At 40.6% G+C, this 18012-nt stretch overlaps 1 protein-coding gene across 1 annotated transcript in view; it reads left to right on the top strand.

Moving 5' to 3' along the window:
- Window positions 1–8005, top strand: part of vstm2a (V-set and transmembrane domain containing 2A) — a 73758-nt gene extending 65753 nt beyond the window's left edge. The window contains exon 5 of the mRNA XM_035141891.2: window positions 4728–8005. Coding sequence (XP_034997782.1) covers window positions 4728–4804 — 77 coding nt within the window. The 3' untranslated portion in view covers window positions 4805–8005. The remainder of the gene's footprint in view (window positions 1–4727) is intronic.
- Window positions 8006–18012: the final 10007 nt, after the last annotated feature.

The following is an 18012-nucleotide window of genomic DNA, read 5'->3' as shown; positions in this document are numbered from 1 at the left end:
TCTCCTGCATGCTTGGCTCCTCTTTTTTTTTCAGTTTGGCGTCTGCCGCATGTCAGAGACGTCGTCAACACACCCACTCGCTCACAGCGAATCCTCCAGATTATCTCCTGCTGTATTCTCACATTGGCTCATTCGGACAATATCCTGAGTTTTTACGAGGGAGCCGGCAGGAGAAACTCTGGAGAAGGTTCACAGCAACTGACTCGAAACATTTTCGTTCTCCCATACAGCCCCTCAGCATAATTTAAGGATATTACTCAGACGTTAGTGTATGTCAGGGAACACCTTAAGTGTCTTTTAGCAGTCCCCATTTGTTCCATTACAGACATACTGTATGTGTGCTGGCTTTCATCAGTACGACTGAAATAGTTTGGTATAAAATAGAATTAGTCATACAAATAAGTTTAAATTCAAATCAAGTTTAGCTTAATGTCAGTATGCAAAGTACAGATTATGATAATTTCAGGACTTTTCCCTGTCTGGCGCACAGCTTTACGCCCATTGTTTCTCATTGAAGACATAAATCTTTTTAAAGTAAATATGTCCCAACTATATACAGTATCTTCTTACAAAAGGTAAATGATCATTTACCAAACAGGATAACACAGCGCATTTGTTGGGGACTGTTTACAGTGGTAGATTAATCCACATTTGGTTATGTGGTGAATACTTGGACTATAAACTACAAAGTGAATATGTGCTATAGATATTGAAGGAACACGTCAAACAGTATGACAGTGTGTCTCAGTGTGTGTGTATTTAAGTTTGGACAACAGAGAGGATTAATCTATATCATACTTTGGATCCATATAGACGGTATTTGTTAATTGGGTAGATTCAGGGGTTTGGATCTTTTCATGAGATTTGCCGACAATATAACAATACATAATTTATAATAATGAATTATTTTTTAAAGCGTTAACACATGAAGCCACTACAGTTGCCTTTGAAACAAAGCAATCTTACAGCGCATTACAAGTGGGAATACTGAATGTGCTAGCATCAATTTAACATGAGCCATTCTACCAGCCCATCTGTGCAGGTATGGTAATGTTTTACAGTGAACATGCAAGCTGTGGGATTTCACCCTATGGCTAACAGTGTGTGTTAGCAGTCAACCTGAACACACTGTGCCCCTGAGCTACCTCAATAGATGAGCATGAATGCTATAACTCGTTGGAATAAAATGTAAATTTTTGCATTTAACAACTCAAAGAAAACATTTACTGCAGTTTAGCAAACATAGTATTTGATGATTCTGAAGCAGTGCAGTTTGGTGGAAGATTGTTGCTTCCAGTTCATGAGAAAGCTTCCCTCATGCAATCTACTAAGGCACTGATCCATGCATTAAGTGAATTAACACAGCTGAAGTGCAGTCAGCGCTCACATAATGTGCATAACAAATGGTGGTAACCAAACCTTGACAAGCATGCACTGATTTGTGGTGTTCTACGTATACTATCATTATTTTTGAACATTAATAATTCATGTACCATTTCCACCACTGTGACTGTGACCATAACTGGTAAGGACAGTGCTGTTGATGCACCGCTGATGGAATTTCCCTATTTAAGCTCACGTACTCTGTATGGCTCAGGAGTACACAGTTTAACTGAGCCAGCGCTGGTAGGTGGTAGAACTACACTGTAATAATTACACCAGTACTACTTCATCAACTGGTTTTACATGGTGGGTTAGTAAAAACACACATTTTGACATTAAAGGATAATGTGATCTAACCAAACCATATATGTATTTGTTTTGATGCTTTTTCAACCTCAGTCGCTTGGTTTACTAAATTGGCTACAGATGTTAGGTGAAAGTAGGTGACCTATGGCTATAGCCAAACCAGCAGGCATTTCTTTTATATTTAGCCGAAATATAAACAAGTTGACTTTAGGCTAAAATGAGTCTGTAGCCATGCTACTAATTTGCTTTGAGGTTTAAGCTTAAAAGGACAATGCTAGCATGCTGACTGTCGACAGATACACTGTTGGACACAATCTTACTTTAGTGCTTTAGCATGATACTATTTGCTAAATGTAGTCATAAACCAAAGTATTTGACCATCAGAAAATTTGACTTGCGACTTCATTGCTAGTCCCTCCAGTGGTTGTAGAGCATTGTCCCGAGGGGGGGTACAGTGGAGAAGAGCGTCCTGATATGGGGCTTGGTTGACAGACACTTAACCCAGTGGAGATGCTGTGGACAGATGCCCAAACAACAGGGATGAGCGCGATGGGAATAATGGTCCAAATTTCCTCTTGGACATTCGGAATAGATTATTGCTGCCGAAAATAGAAAGTAGAAACAATTTAGACTGTAATCAACATGATTTCTTGAAAACGGAACACAGATGGTGGTTATGCATTGCAACCTTTCTGCATGGAGATGCACTATGGGACTTCATGACAAAATGGAACAGGGTGTTCCAAATGGTATGAGATTGCTTGGCAACAGCTCAGGGTCTTTCCTGGGGGGCAGGGAAACCAGCCTGGTGTTTTGTTTCTGTATCCAAGAAAGAGACACATCCTCCATCCCCGACATAATTAAGAAGTTTTACATTTTAAAAATGCTATGATACATCTTTGACTTTGGTTTTACCACTACTGAGTAGATCATTGAAAAATAGCTTGATATTACTGGATGTTTACTGTTCACACTCTGATGTTCGGTCTCCACATCTGCTTGGCTCTGACTTTTTGCTGGAGGCTGATTAATGATTCTCTATGTGAAGGATGTTTGGGCCCAGAGTGATGGCGGCTCCTCTGTGGCCCTCCTGTTCTGTAGATCACCTCAAGCTAAATGAGATGTGGTGGGGATGGAATAAAGGGTCAGAGCCCTCACTGTCTCCCCATCCTTCTCTCCTTTTTACAATTCCTTCCTATACCCCCATATCCCCCCCAGCGCAGACAATCCAGAGCTGGGCCGCGAGGAACAAAGTGTTCCCCTGGATGATTTCTGTCCTAGAACCATCTCCTGGTTTGGCACAGGGATCTAGTAAATGACAATATGATTTAGTGAATATTTCACTTTCTATTACCCAAGTACTGCCGTGTTTTCACAGGTTTACAACTTCTCTTGTTTCTCACTTCCGCCTTCTTTCACTCTGTCACTCTCAGACCCTTTCCCCCCCTTATCAAAGCAGTTTCTGAGCGGATTGCAACTCTCCTACATAGGATTGCACAGTTGTCATTTGTTGCTTTGCTCTCATCATTTCAGGTTCACTGTCCCTGAGATGCAGGCGAATCAAGTATAGGCTCAGGAGGCTGTGTACTAGTTTGCAGTTGTTAGGCGTGTCGGATGCTCAGTAAACAGTCGGAGCAGCCTGCAGTGACGATAGCACTTTGTCAGGGCCAAGTCGGAGGTAGCTGCCCGTATAAATCCTCTCCATACCAGTTCAAAGGCTGTTAACATTGAGGGGGGGGTAATTCCAGCTCTGCAATTACAGTGAGCTGCCTCGTGTGATGCAAAGCTCAAATATGTAAATGAAGGCACGACCGCCATTGCGTTGAGATTCAATATTTGCACATGCGCACACTGCTTTTGTTACAAAACAGAAAGTCCAGTTTTCTTGTTTTGGGACAAAATTAAGCAAAAAAGTAAATGTCCACCATTTCAGTCACATAGGTCGATGTAAATATGAACTGTTCTGTGGTTTCCCAAAGTTTGGAAAAGCCTTTAAAGCAATATGATGAAAAAACTAAATCCAGATGTCTGATGGTTTTTTAATCCTTGTTTTTAAACATTGTTTTGCAGCCAAGCAGAGCTGACAGCTTGTATAGGTGCACTGCAGCATTATGGGCTACAGCTTATGAAGCCATATGCCATAACATGTGACATGCAGAAGAGGCTGAAACACAGGCAGGCAAAGACATGTCAGATAAAAATGGATGATTCTGTGTATCTTATTTTGTAATCATATATTACATTTAAAAAGTTAGTCATGAGCAACAATTATTGCAAATAATAATGAATAATCCTAAAACTATTGCAAACAAAACACATTTGTTGTAAATTAACATTTTACTATAAAAATATTTGTGAAATGCTCAATGTATAAATTAACAACATGTAGCATTCCCTACCAAATATTTTTACTATATATATTTATAATATATATTTATATTTCAAGGAGGCAAGATGCCTAGAGCTATTAATTAATGTCATTTATAATCATTTGCATTTTGCCTTCATGGCTGTGACTCGCCAAATGTATAAATTAAGAACATATTCAATCCATTTGTTAATAAAAAACATAATCTGGTCACAATTATGCCTCACACAAATGTACCTGCTGAAAGAATTATTTTTTTGTAGAGACATTTGCAAAGCTAAGAGGAGAATAAAAATGGGACAGTAAATAGATAGTATGAATTAGAATGGGTCTGTCTCGTGAAAAAGCAGATTTGACCTCTGAGGCCACTTCCATTAGCGTCTCAAGGTTATTAACAACTGATAAAGAGCTGGGAAAATGAAGATTTCTTCGTTTTTTTACGGCTGACATGTAACTATTCTTTCTATAAACAATAAACTATTAATATTCAGGTGTATGTGCTGTAGATCTGCAATATAACACTGTAGTAGGAGCAATACGATCGACTGATTTCTTGTTTTTTGCTGTTGTACATTATCATATTTCCGTCCTCGACCCCCTTAACAAGCATGTTTGCATGTCATGTAATATTCATTGTGTGTTTTTAATCCCCTGCTCCTTCTCTGTGCAGGTACAAGAATATTATCCAGCTGTGGACTGACTGTCCTCCTCCTGGCGTGCGGTGCGGTGAGGGGTGCCTTGTTATAATTTGAAGAACTGACATGATTTGCTCCCAGATCTCTCTCTCTCTCTCTTTCTCTCTCTCTCTCTCTCTCTCTCTCTCTCTCTCTCTCTCTCTGTCTCTCTCTCTGTTTGCTCCCAAAGTGAACGAGAAAAATTGCCTGTTTTACTTTCCCTCCCCCACCATGCGGCCAGCACAGTCGAATCCTCATTTCCCAGCCACCACTGCTCTTGCACCCAGCACATTGTTATTAGCCAGTGTAAACACCAGTCACCTTTAAGCCAGTTGGATTACCCTTTTTGTACAGACGTCGACCCGACACCACCTGAGGTGCAGCGCTCTGGTGTGAAAAACGGACTCTGTATCATACTGGATAGCTCTCAATGGAAGAATGACTCTGTTATGGTTTCAACGTTCCAGCTCGTGTGTTCATTGCTCAAAAGTGAACAAGAAAAAAGGAGAATATATATCTGTGTAATATATATGATTCCGGATATATATATATCTGTTTTAGTTGAAACACCTAGAATTAACTGTATGTGCTTGTATACGTAGCTGACACTCACAGGAGAGGCCATGGAACTTCGTTGTGAAAAGCCACTCTGGCCCGTTCAAAGAAACTAAAATATCGTCAAATACATGTTAATTCAGACTGTTAGCATCAACCATCAGGTTCAAAGAGATTAAATTCCTATATCTGTTTCGGTTTTTTTTTCAGCTGTGTCCATCCAGACGATCTAATGTGCATAGTTTCACATCTTGTTAGTGACAGAAGTGCATGCGTTTTGGTCAGAAGGCTTAAGAGGGAAGAGCGTATGTTATTAGAACGACACTTGGAGTCAAGCGCTAAAGTATTTAGAATTCATTTTCATTTTTTAATGTGCTACCTTTGATGTGAATAAAAAAAATTGTCCCTTGTCATTTAAATTTGTATTGCATCCTCAGTAGGAATAAAAAGGATGTCACCAATTTACGAGTCGTTTAAAATCCTGATATGTGACCATTGGATGATTAATTTTAATTGACCCGCACCATTCCTAAAAGGCATGCTTTGCGGTTGCTGTGCACAACCCTGTTATGTCTCATTATGACAGAGGGTGGATGCCTATTAACCCACTTCTGATCATAAGTAGTAGCTAGTTTCCGTGACGATTTCGCCGGCACACAAACACACACATTCTCACATTTGCAGGCAGATGTTGCTAGTGGCTGGATGTTGACATGAGATGCAGTGCAACACACAACGGACCCGTGTTTGGGAGAAATAAGTTAGTTTGATGATTTCGTTTCTTCTTAGATCTCACAACAATATATTTTTCACCTTTTATTTTCCAGACAATATATGATTGAGATTTGTATCCACTCAGAGCATTTATAAGCAAAACGCTTTGACAATCTGACTCAAACACAGGCAGATGTGTTGTTTGGTTTCACAGTGCAACAGGTCCTATATTCAGATCATCACCATGGCACAGTGTCACATCCAGGATCGAACCTCTTTTTGTTGTTAACTTTTGAGCTGAAAAAGGAAATTGTACACCATCCTTTAGAAATGCAGACGTTCCGATTCAAACTGAAATGTTTATAAATAATAGAGTAGTTGATTTATGTCTCCAGAATCATGCTGTAAGTGAATGTTATCCACCATGAGTGTAAGCTGCCGGTGCAGCAGTTGCCCCGCAATGAGATCAATATTTTATTTTGGTCGATGTTGTCCCCTAAGCACACACTTTTTTTTTTTTTGCTCAGTTGATGCCCGGAACCTCCACCTGACGTTAAGGTGTTCAAACATGAAGCATGATTATCTAGTTCCTCATGTGTTGTATGGTATAATCTAACATTCATACATAACATACAGGTGTAATTGCCAATAATTACTGTGCTGTGTGCTCTCAGAAAGCAAAATGATCACCTCACTTTGTGCTTTTATTCCGCTTTGCAGACAAAGCAAAAATGTATAGTTGTACTGTAATTCCCAAAGAACTGTGGTGGGAAACTTGTTGATTCAGCGTCGGGAGTTCAGAGGCTGACGGAGCGTGTCATGCTTTGGGATCAGACCACAGACGTCTCCTGATCAGCAGCCTTCAGCCTCGGTACAAGATGTGTGAGCAATAGCGGGCAACCCTGTCTAATCCCCCCCCCGAGCTCCAAATAGCTTCAGGGTTTATTTGGACAGTTAATCTTGCATCACTTTCATATATATGCCACTCTGCTGTGACTGGAAATAGATTGCTACATTTTGAAATGAGACATGTTGTGTAATATGATTCAGAATGTTCAAGTTTGCAGGGATAAAAAAAAAAAAAAGTAAAAAAAGGTAGAGCTTATTTTGAGGTACTGGGACGGGATTTGGATGTCGAGTCTATTGGAAATGTGCCTGAGCACTTTGGAGAGAATGTGCACAGTTTGAGTGGACATGTTGACTTTGTCCAGCCCTCATGTAAAAAGTAACAGATCTGTACAACTTGTAAATGAATTAATCAGCATGTTAAGATTCTTTTTTTTTTTTTTAAAGAAGTCAATTTAAAAAGGCAGAGGCCAGTGATGTTCTGTACTCGTAACAATGGTGTCATGTACTCATATTGAAGTGTTAACAAGTCCAAAGTGGGTCTTCATCTCTTCAAAATGAACTTGGGTAAAATGTATTTGAGAAAAAAAAAAAATATATCTATATATATTAGAAACATCTCCTTTATAAAGCTTTCATCCTAATCTAGAGGACTCCTTCTCTGTGAGTCTCTGCAACATATTGAATAACAATGAGTGAAATACTGGAGTGACGATTGATTTGATATTGTGATCAGAGAGAAGCTAAATGATGCTTTGTTCAAAAAAAGGAGAAGTTTGGGTATCGATGGAGGCGGAGGTGCTTACGGGCAACGATGCCTCTGTTACCAAAGAGGAGAACAGTTCACGACGATGGCAAAAGCAGCAGCTCCTTCATCCAGGGATGTTATTTCAGAAACATCACACAACCATTTTCTGTTCTGTTTTATATGCCGCGCTCCTCATCCACTCTAGATGTATTTGTTTCTTCTAACGTGTTTCATTTCAATGCGGTCCTGTCTGTTCGTTGAGCTGTCGAAAAATCCTGATGAATTATAATTCTTTTTCTTCTTTGGTATTGTGTGAGGCTTCTGTACTGGAACATTGCAACAGTTTGTATTATAATGACAATATCAGAATAATATTTAAATAAATCATTTTCACAGATGAAATTCAAACAATTAAAGGGTTCCATCTGTTTGGTCGATAACATACTGAGCTCCGTGAGCGTGTGAACTAGGGAGAGTGCTGACGGTGCCAAATACCAGCGCAGTTTCCAACTCAGAGGAAAGTTACTTTTGTGTGAGCTTAATCACTTTTCTATTTGATAGTTCTGCCAATCACAATTCAAATCAGCCGGCCCTTCATTTACACCAAACCACCCAGAGGAAATTACAGTAAGATTAAACGTGAAAAAGCATTTCCTGGACCTAACCAAACTTAATTTATTTTTATCTGATCAAATAAAATAAAAAATCTGCAAAAAGACATTAATACAAACAAATTGTACAAACACACACAATAAAAAAAAGAAAAGAAAAGAAAAACGGCTAAGGAAGAAAAAGGGACACCCCTGTCTTTCTGGACCCAGGCCGTCGACCTCCACGGAGCACCAGCGCAAAAGGTCGCGAAGGCCCACGGAAGTGAACACAAAGTCTCCACGGACGTCCCCACGCTCCACGGACTCGAGCAGCCAACACTGCCGAGCACACAAAGTCCAGGCACGTCAGAAGCTGAGCACGACAGGAAAGACCCTGAACCTTGTGTATTGACATCTGACGGCTCCCTATGAGAGCTTTAAAGCACGTCGGCAATAGCTTTTAATACATAATGCTTATACAATTCAATCCGTACAGGTTGGCATAATGACTCTGCATTTCAAAAGTTAGTTGTTGGTTGGATTGTATGCTCGGCTATATTATAAATGCCATGAGGCTGAATGGGCCTTGACAGATTTGAATGCATTAGATATTTCATAACTGTAAATGTCATCATAACGCCATTACATACAGTTAATCAGTATGCGATACACACTGTTTACCAGTATCATATTTGTAGTGTGCACAGTTGCCGTGGTATTTATGCAATAATACTGAGTGGGCCCCCATAGACTTTAATGCATAACATAATTCAAGTAACTTAAAATGTCATCATAATGAAATCTTTTACAGTTGATCAATGTGCGATACAAAGCATGAATGTCTGTGGAGATTACATTACAATTTCATATCATTAAATGCACAAATGTCTGCATATGATTTGAAATAGCTTGGCACGACACAGAATTGTGCATTCATCAATATAAAGACTGCAAACGTGGTGGTTTTAATCCACAGATCAACATGGAAAAAGGGGCACTGAGGGTACCCAGGACCAAATAACCACACTGTACTTTAGACTTTGATAGTTTCCCGAACAAAATGAAACCCAGTCCCCTCACAAATGGTTCTCGTGATGTGTAAGTTGAGGCGAAAAAGAGCAGCAGTTTGCAGGTGATACCGCAAATTGGTCTTCCTGCAGATCTCTTGGTCTCGGCAGTCAGCCTCCATCAGCGTAGACCTCGGAAACAGGAAACTACCTCTCTGTGGGTAAAAATGGGCCTGTCAAATCTCATCATCCATTCATCTGTTTGAAAGGCAAGATAGAGGAATGGAAAATGAGGAGAGAGAGAGAGAGAGAGAGAGAGAGAGGGAGAGAGAGAGGGAGAGAGGGAGGAGGGGAAGAAAAGATCCTCTTTGGAGCCGAGGAGTGAATTTGGCAGCGGCAGCTCAACTAATCAGGTTTACTTAATCAGTGAATTCAGGATGCAAAGCAGGCACAGTCGCAAAAGAGAGAGCGAAGGCAGAGAAGATAGACGAGCAACAATACAAAATTAACCCTCGGTCCGTGTTTGTTAATTCAGCAAGCAGTGACAGTTATTTATGTGGAGGTGAAGACAGTGCCAACTACCAGCCTGCCTCTGGCACTCTAATCAGGGCACGGATCCTTCTGCTGCACAGAAAAATAGGGGATGTGGATATTATCGTGTGACCACAAACCTTTTGCATATTCAAACACGTTGTTGTGGAATCTCAGATTGATGAATCTCAAGATCCGTTCGTCCTATTGTGTGCTTCCACCTAGTTATAAAACAAAAACATAAAACACAGCTAGCTAAGCGAGGTTTGGATTTTTTCACATGCTCATGCAATATGCATACATACATTGTAGCGACAGGATCCATGCTGAGCAAGAGAGCCGCTGTGGTTCCAGCCTTAATGCAAAGTGCCCCACTGGTAACACTGCATGTGTACGGCAATGTGTTTGTACCCTCTACGTGTTTGTACCCTCAACTGCTTCCTGGCGCCGCAAGGATGACATTGTGTATCAGACAAAATGGGGAAAGATCTAACCATAACGGCACTGCGGGAATTCAGTGGCCCAAAGGTTAGAGAAGTGGATTTGACTGGAAGTATCTGGGCCAGAAAAAATCAAGGAAACAAGACATGCTGTTACCTCCCTGCGCGACTCTGCAAGAAAGCATCAAATTGATCTACCTAAATGTCCAAAGCCTCACGGATGGCTTTTTGTACTTACTGACAAGCTTGTTCAGGTTGCTTTCCATGTAAAGTTCTTCATATTTCCTTTATATTGTGAACAGCAAATACCATCACAATCAGCTGTTTAAATATATATATATATTCATTGCTTGTCAGTGCCATGAGCAGAGAGCAGCTCCCCCATAGATAATGTCCTTAGGTGGTGTGCTGCATGACCTTATTGCTGGATGGTAATATCGTAAAAAACATGGCCCGGTGGTGCGCTTGTGTCACCTCACACCAAGATGATTTCTGGTTGAAATCCCCACGGGATCTGTCCTCCTTGTATCCCTGGGTACTCTGGCTTCCTCCCACAGTCAAGACATGCATACTGGGATTAGGTGAATTGGAGTGAATGTGAGTTTTAAAGGGCTGTTTGTCTCTGTACGTCGGCCCCGTGTTATGCTGGCGACCTTTCCAGGGTGTAACCTGCTTTTGCCCACCGTCAGCTGGGGGTAAGCAGATAAGCAGTATAGATAATGATGCTTGATGTTAACAGGAATAACGAAGCTCTTCAAGTAGATTTTGACACAGCCCTTTTTAAAGATCAGGTAGTGCAGCAGCACCAATCTTTAAACCATTATCGTGTCATTTCTTTTACCAATATTGGCCAAATTACGACCAACCAATTAACAAACATTTAACCTGGCATTAAAGGCCCCAAGGAAATCAGGCGCCTGCTTGGTCAGTGCGGTCATGTGAATCTCCTTCCTACAAGGTTTTATGGTAGTACAACAATGTCACCCTGCTCCTGCCTCCCCCTGTGGTAGACAGCAGTCATTATTCACATGGTCACAAAAAGTCCTTGTCACACGTTGTTGTTGTTAAAATCTGAGCAAACTAATGAAGCTGTCATTTTTCACAAATCAGTTAAAGTTCATCCCCTGGGGGAGCATAAATATCTGTGACTAGCTAACTAACATTTATGACAAATTCTCAGAAAAAAAAATGGTTCCGTTAATTTGTCTCTCACGGAATCTGAGCAAAATGACAAACGCGACAAAACACCAAAGGTTTAGCACATATGGAGGATTCTGGGGAGTTGGAAGAAGCTGCAGCATCAGCAGCATATTGTGTCATGGTATACCAGACCATGCAGTACACCTACTGTGCTACGCAGCTGGAAGCCAGCAGCTGATGAATGAATAATGAGTACCTGGTGCCAATCAACTAATACAAGTGCGCTGTGTTCACTTCAGAAATATTCAGCCACAATTTTTGACTTATATTTTCGAGAATGTTCTTAGCGCTGGTCAGGGGAACATATTGAAATGACTGTTATAAATAAAATGAGATAAATTGCTCTTGGCCAAGTGCGCTTCAGATAAATGGGGTCAGCCACCTGGCGTGATTGTGTTTATGTGCCATTTTTCCACATTAAGATATAGGACTAAGAACAAACCCAATTTCATCCAAACAAGTTGGTTAAACATAATAGATGTCCTGCCCTCAGCCAAGGCTAAAACAGATGTACCGTTTGGAATAATTTGGATAAAACCCAGAGGTGAGCACAAATCTTCCACATGCTTTCACAAACGCTGACGGGTACCCCTGACTTAAGAGGATGAAGGGTCCTCTGACATCATCTCATTGGTGCTATTGGGATCTGGTCGTTGGCAAAGTGCTAACAAGTAATTCTGCTCAAAGACGTTTTTTACAAAGGCAAAGGAATTGAAGGGCATTAAACTTTACTAAAGTTTCTGTTGCTTTCCAGTGAGGGTGTGTGTGTGTGTGTGTGTGTTTGTGTGTGTGTGTATCAGAGAGAGAAAGAGAGTGTGTCCATGAATGGTCCTGCATTATTTATTTGCAGTCATTAAAAGTAATCAATTGAAACTGGCATTGATGTAGGGGTCTTTATTGAGCTTTCAGGAATCCGTCACTGTAATGTACCGTGTGACTTTCTCACCCTGCTTGATTGTTTTGTCCCACAAAATGCCCAAAGGAATGGGAATGGGTTTGTGTGGACCCATCAATGCTAAGCATGCCTCAATACTTTGGGGTTTTACGAACCCCAGAAGCATTTGCAAGAAAATCAAATTGGCTTATCGGCCAAGGATATATTGTGGCGAGATTAGGATGGCTGTTTATGACTTACGAATGCGAGGACAGCGGCCATGTCTCCTCAAAGTGTGTGAATAAAAGCTGTGAGTTTAACCCAACAGGAGAGACGGATGAGGCAGTAAGAAGGCAGTTAGGGGAATGTGGTGCACTGCTATAAGTGAGTGGGTGTGTTGATTAAAAAAGAAAGCCCAAGAGTATTGAGTGTTGAATGTGTGTTGACAGAATGTGAAGCCTGCCTCATTAAACTATATAACCAGGGAGAGGCATGTAATGTGTGTGTGTGTGTGTGTGTGTGTGTGTGTGTGTGTGTGTGTGTACGTCGGCCTGGACAGAACATTATTGCATCTTTTTATGCAGCATGCAAATCAAAGTGCCACACAATATGGAAGACCCTTCGAGCTAAATCCTGCTTTCCCCTACATGTCCTCATGTTGCCACAGGGGCCTGAGTGACGGAAGCAAACTCCAGCCACAGGAGGATATGAGAGTGGCACCCTCCTGTCAGATCAATTCAAGGTTGTTGTGGTGCATTCCAGATACAGAAAACAAACCAATGACATGAATGTGAAAGCATGAGACGGGTTCCTTACCTTTGCACTGTGTGGTTGCCTGTAGTGACCCCAAATCATCCATTACACTGACACGCCTGCAACTTTCAATGGCATATATTCAATGTGACAAATGTTCACCAGATATTTCTCAATTAAAGGCATACTTATGTCATTTTGGGAGGAAAAATAACACGGCTGTTATCTGCAATTCTGGAATATTATCTGGAATAGAGAATTGATCAAATTAATTTTCTAACTATAGTTCTAACTATATATAAGACGATATAATGAAAGATAGATAGATAGATAGATAGATAGATAGATAGATAGATAGATAGATAGATAGATAGATAGATAGATAGAGGAGTATTAGGGTCTGTGACCCCCACACTGGGAGAGTGGTTCCAGCAGATCCCAGATACAACATCTGAAGTCTCTGTCCAGAAGAGCACATTACTTGGAATATATATATATATATTCTTGATCCTCACCAGTCTTGTTTCAGGGAAGGCCACTTAACTGAGACTACCCTCCTTGCTATCATTGAGCAACTTCACACTGCTAGAGCCGCCTCTCTCTCCTCTGTCCTCATTCTTCTGGACCTTTCTGCTGCGTTTGACACGTTGAACCACCAGATCATTATTTCCTCCCTTCAGGGTCTGGGTGTCTCGGTCTCTGCACTCTACCTGCTCTCATCCTACCTTAAAGACCGTACCTACCGGGTAACTTGGAGAGTATATGTGTCTGAACCTTGTCCACTCACTACTGGGGTCCCTCAAGGTACCGTCCTGGGTCCCCTCCTTTTTTTTTTTTCCTTTACACCAACTCAGGTAAAACCAACTACCTCAAACACAGGTAGCAGCACAAATCTCTGCTTGTCTGACTGACATCTCTCAGTGGATGTCCACACACGACTTGGAAATGTGTAATATGCTAATGTACTTGCATGATCCTTGCTGTTCTGGGTTTGTACCCTTATGGTTGAATGCACTTATTGTAAGATGCTTACGATAAAAGCATCATCTAAATTATATTTAATGTTATGTAATGTAATATATATGTGTGTGTGTGTGTGTGTGTGTGTGTGTGTGTGTGTGTGTGTGTGTGTGTGTGTGTGTGTGTGTGTGTGTGTGTGTGTCTTGCTGACAATGGGTGCAAAGCTGGATCACCTGCCAAGGGGGCCTAAAGTAGCTTACTGCAACTGTCTTATTATTCATTCTCTGAACAGTGTGTGTGTTTCAGAACATTTTAATATCGATAAAACCACAATTCAGCCCATTTTCTATAGAGGAGACATTCATCAACATAGAGTGCATCCAATTCAAGCACATTCAATTGTTATTGACTGTGTCGCTGCAGCTTATTGCTGCAGGCTAAGATAATAATAATTATTATTATAATCAAGTAACAAAAGATTGTTGCTCGTATAGAAATATAAGTCTAAATACGTATTTTTTAATGAGCTATAGGAGAGCATAATATTGACAGCAACATCAGCATGAATGATTTCCTTACAAAAGACCAGACAGGACTGAGCCATGAGCACAGATAACAAATAGAAGTTCTAAATATTGTCCGCAGGCTAATTAGTTTATTATACAGGTGAGATTGTATTATGATAAACAGTTGAAACAAAAATTGCCCAAAATAAAATTAAACTCAAAAGCCCAGCCCAGGGCAGATATTAATTCATCAGATTCTCCTCCTGCACCTGACTGACTGTGAGCCACGGTACACTTTTAAAAGGAAAAGAGACAAGACTGTGAATGAAGCTTTTACGTCATTGGAAAAGTGTAGAAAAGGGGATTTATGGTTCCTTAGTTCGCACCTGCATTTAGCACAGATCCAATAATTTTAATTAGAGGAAGAAGAAAACAAAACGGTTGGAATGATTACATCTGGGCTGGTGCTGATGTTTGTGAACTGGTGGTGTGAGCTACAGTGTTGTTGTGCTGCAGTTTCAATGCAGCCTGATGTGTCAGATCCGCTGCAGGATCCAATCAACAGATTTCCAATGACAGGGTGGAAGTGTTCAATAAAAGAAAATCCCCCTTAGGATGCTCTTATTTACCCAAAGCAAAGTCGAAGCTGTGCCCAGATTCACTGCAACACGAGTGGGAAGTGTCACGCAGCGACTGCTGGTTAACATGTGGCCTAAATGGGCTGCGTTTCAGTCACTGTTTCATACTTGTTTTGTTGCCTGACAACAGCACTGCAATGACATGTAAATGAGAACAGTTGTCGTGGCTGTTTGACTGTATTAAAATACTGTATGCATGCCAATACAATGCATGATTATGCTAATTAGATAATCATGTTTCCTTGCTACACTGAGCGACATTTGCAGCAGGCTTCAGTTACTTTCCATTGTAACTCGTGGTTTTTGTACAATTTCCTCAATTTAGCAAAATGACCCGCATATGTTTTGACCTCGTCTGTCTGTGTCAGCCACACTTAGTATGGACAGTAGTACTTCGCTCATGGTAATGAAAGGTGAGAATAGTCTGAAGAAAGTGGTTTAAAGATATGAGTGAAAGAGCCTAGAGAAGAAACGAAGAAAACAGAAAGGGAACGAGTTAGCTATTTCCCATCAGTGAAAATACGTAAATAGTTTAGGTCTCAAACTCAAATAACGTGTGACCACTGGCCAGATTATCATCTAATAAATTAGGGCAACATGGACAATCATAAATAAAATAAATGGTTCTCCCAAAAGAATTTAATTAAATGTATTTTAAAGAAAATGTGTATTTCCCTCTCATCTTCCTCATATATTGAATACAGTTAATTAGAGTTCTGAATCTGACAGATGCTCCATACTTAGTAATCCTTTCTTTGGCAGTATGAAATTACCTTGAAAGGAGTTGATAAGTCTAATGATGTCACTGGTGTATTCAAATTAAAGAATGCCCTATTAAGTGTTTTTAAGAGAACAGGTTAAGTATTTCCCAACAGTGAAAATACACAAGTAGTTTTTAGTTCTTAAACTCTAATTACATGGGGCCAGTGGCCACATTATTCTCTTATATAATGAGCAACATGGGCATTCATAAACACAAACAAAAGTATTTTGTTTTCTCCTCATATATTGGCAGATGTGGAACCTGTTCCGTACTTAGTAATGATTTCTTTTGCACAATGAAAAAACCTTGAAACACTGATAATAAGGCTAATGATGTCAATGGTGTATTCAAATTCAAGGATGCCAGATTCATTTTATCAAAGCAAGATGAGGTGGATGATCACCAATTGCTAATATCCAGTAGCTGGTGCACAGAGCTCTATCTTTTCACTCCAGTCTCCTGCCGGCTCTGCTCATCGATGGCTGTTTGCATTGATGATGATACCTAAAGGCCACAGTATACTTTGTGATTGTCAGATCATCCAACATCATCTGAAACCGTACCCAAAGTTGATTCACACATAAGGACCTTGTTTTTTTTTTTCCAAAGGTGTAAGTCTCTCCTCTCATCGTGAGTCAACGAGTGAATCATCTGGTTCTGCACGAGGTCTTCGTGTTAAAAGGGAGTTTTTCTTTTTCCCAACCTGTCAACGAAGTATTTGCTCATTGAGGTAGGGTTTTTGTAAACAATAATTAGTCCGATCTGGACTTTATTCACATGAGAGCTGCCCTGAGCTTCTTCAGTCTTTTTTCGATGAACATGGAATGTTAAATAGGAATTGGGTAAGCTCACTGGCACAAACATCTAAAACTGAACGTTACCTTTCAAGCAAAATTTTGACCAGTCATTAAGTGACCTTAAACAACACACTTATGTACATTTCTGAAGTATGTTTTGTGTCTGGATAAATCAGAAATAAAAAATGATTGTCTAGTATTTTTAACATCTAAATCGGAATCACAGTCAGTCGATTAGTTTTATCGTCAAAGCCTAAGACAGACACTACCAAGCCAAAAATAGCCAGTGGAGAATATGTTCTCAAATAGCTTTGCTGCTTGTAAAAAGTGCCACAGTATTAACTTTTGATAGCCACAAGCTACATCCACAACTGCAGGAGCAGATGCTTTTCCCAAAACACAAGTAAACCACAAAAAACAGGAGGAACAGGAGGGTGTAACTCATTCGATGCAAGTGGCTGCATATAAAGCATGTGTATTTAATCACGGGTGATGGGTTGGGTTGCAGGACATATGTTAACAGGTCCAGGGGCTTGGAGATAATTGTGGGCAATGAGTCCGGCACGGAGCTTTGCTGGTGTGGGCAGGTGTGGGTTTGCAAAAAATGGACCCTTTGCTCTCCGTTCAGTTCAGTGACCAACCACATCATCTCCTCCAAAATCCTTTCTCTTTTCTGTGCCGCAGTTATTAGTAAAGATGGTATTCAACATTTTTTTAGCTCCAAGTCAAACATGATCTGCTCAGCTTGAGTTGCCATTGTCTAAACTACACACACACACACACACACACACACACACACACACAGTGCCATAGAAACCCTCATCGTATGTCTTTTGCATGGCAGCGATCCTACGCGGAGGCATAAACCATTCAAAAAACGATTTTGCCTCAATAAATAAATACCTGAACAAGACATTTAATTTGAAGCAAATTAAAGTAATTATTATTTGTTAGAATACACATCACTATGTTTGGGTATTCCGGTGATGCCTCTGTGGAAAAAGAGGACTCGATCAAGTGGACACGAGGACTGTGTCACCATCGTAATGTGAACGCAGATGAGAATCTGCTTTAATAGAAGCCTTAAGTAGAGAGCTCCTCCAGATCTTCTAATTTGTTTGTAATAGTTAATTAGAAGAGAGTGAGCAGGGTTCATTTTTCTGCTGCTTTGCTCAGCTGCCTCTGCACACACAGGCCGTTACGATATAATTGAGGCCGTCATTCTGTGGCCGCGCCGCAAATGGCTTCTCGAAGAAGTCCCTCTTACTTTCTGGCTGCCTGTCTGTCACCACGGGTATTGCCTTTTGCTCCCCGTCTTTATTCCTTTTAATCATTGACTTCATTTCGCAGATAGGAGAG

Source organism: Hippoglossus stenolepis, chromosome 19, assembly GCF_022539355.2.
Source record: "Hippoglossus stenolepis isolate QCI-W04-F060 chromosome 19, HSTE1.2, whole genome shotgun sequence".
Lineage (NCBI taxonomy): Eukaryota > Metazoa > Chordata > Actinopteri > Pleuronectiformes > Pleuronectidae > Hippoglossus > Hippoglossus stenolepis.
Note: the sequence above shows the minus strand (reverse complement) of the source record. Positions and strands in the feature narration are given on the sequence as shown.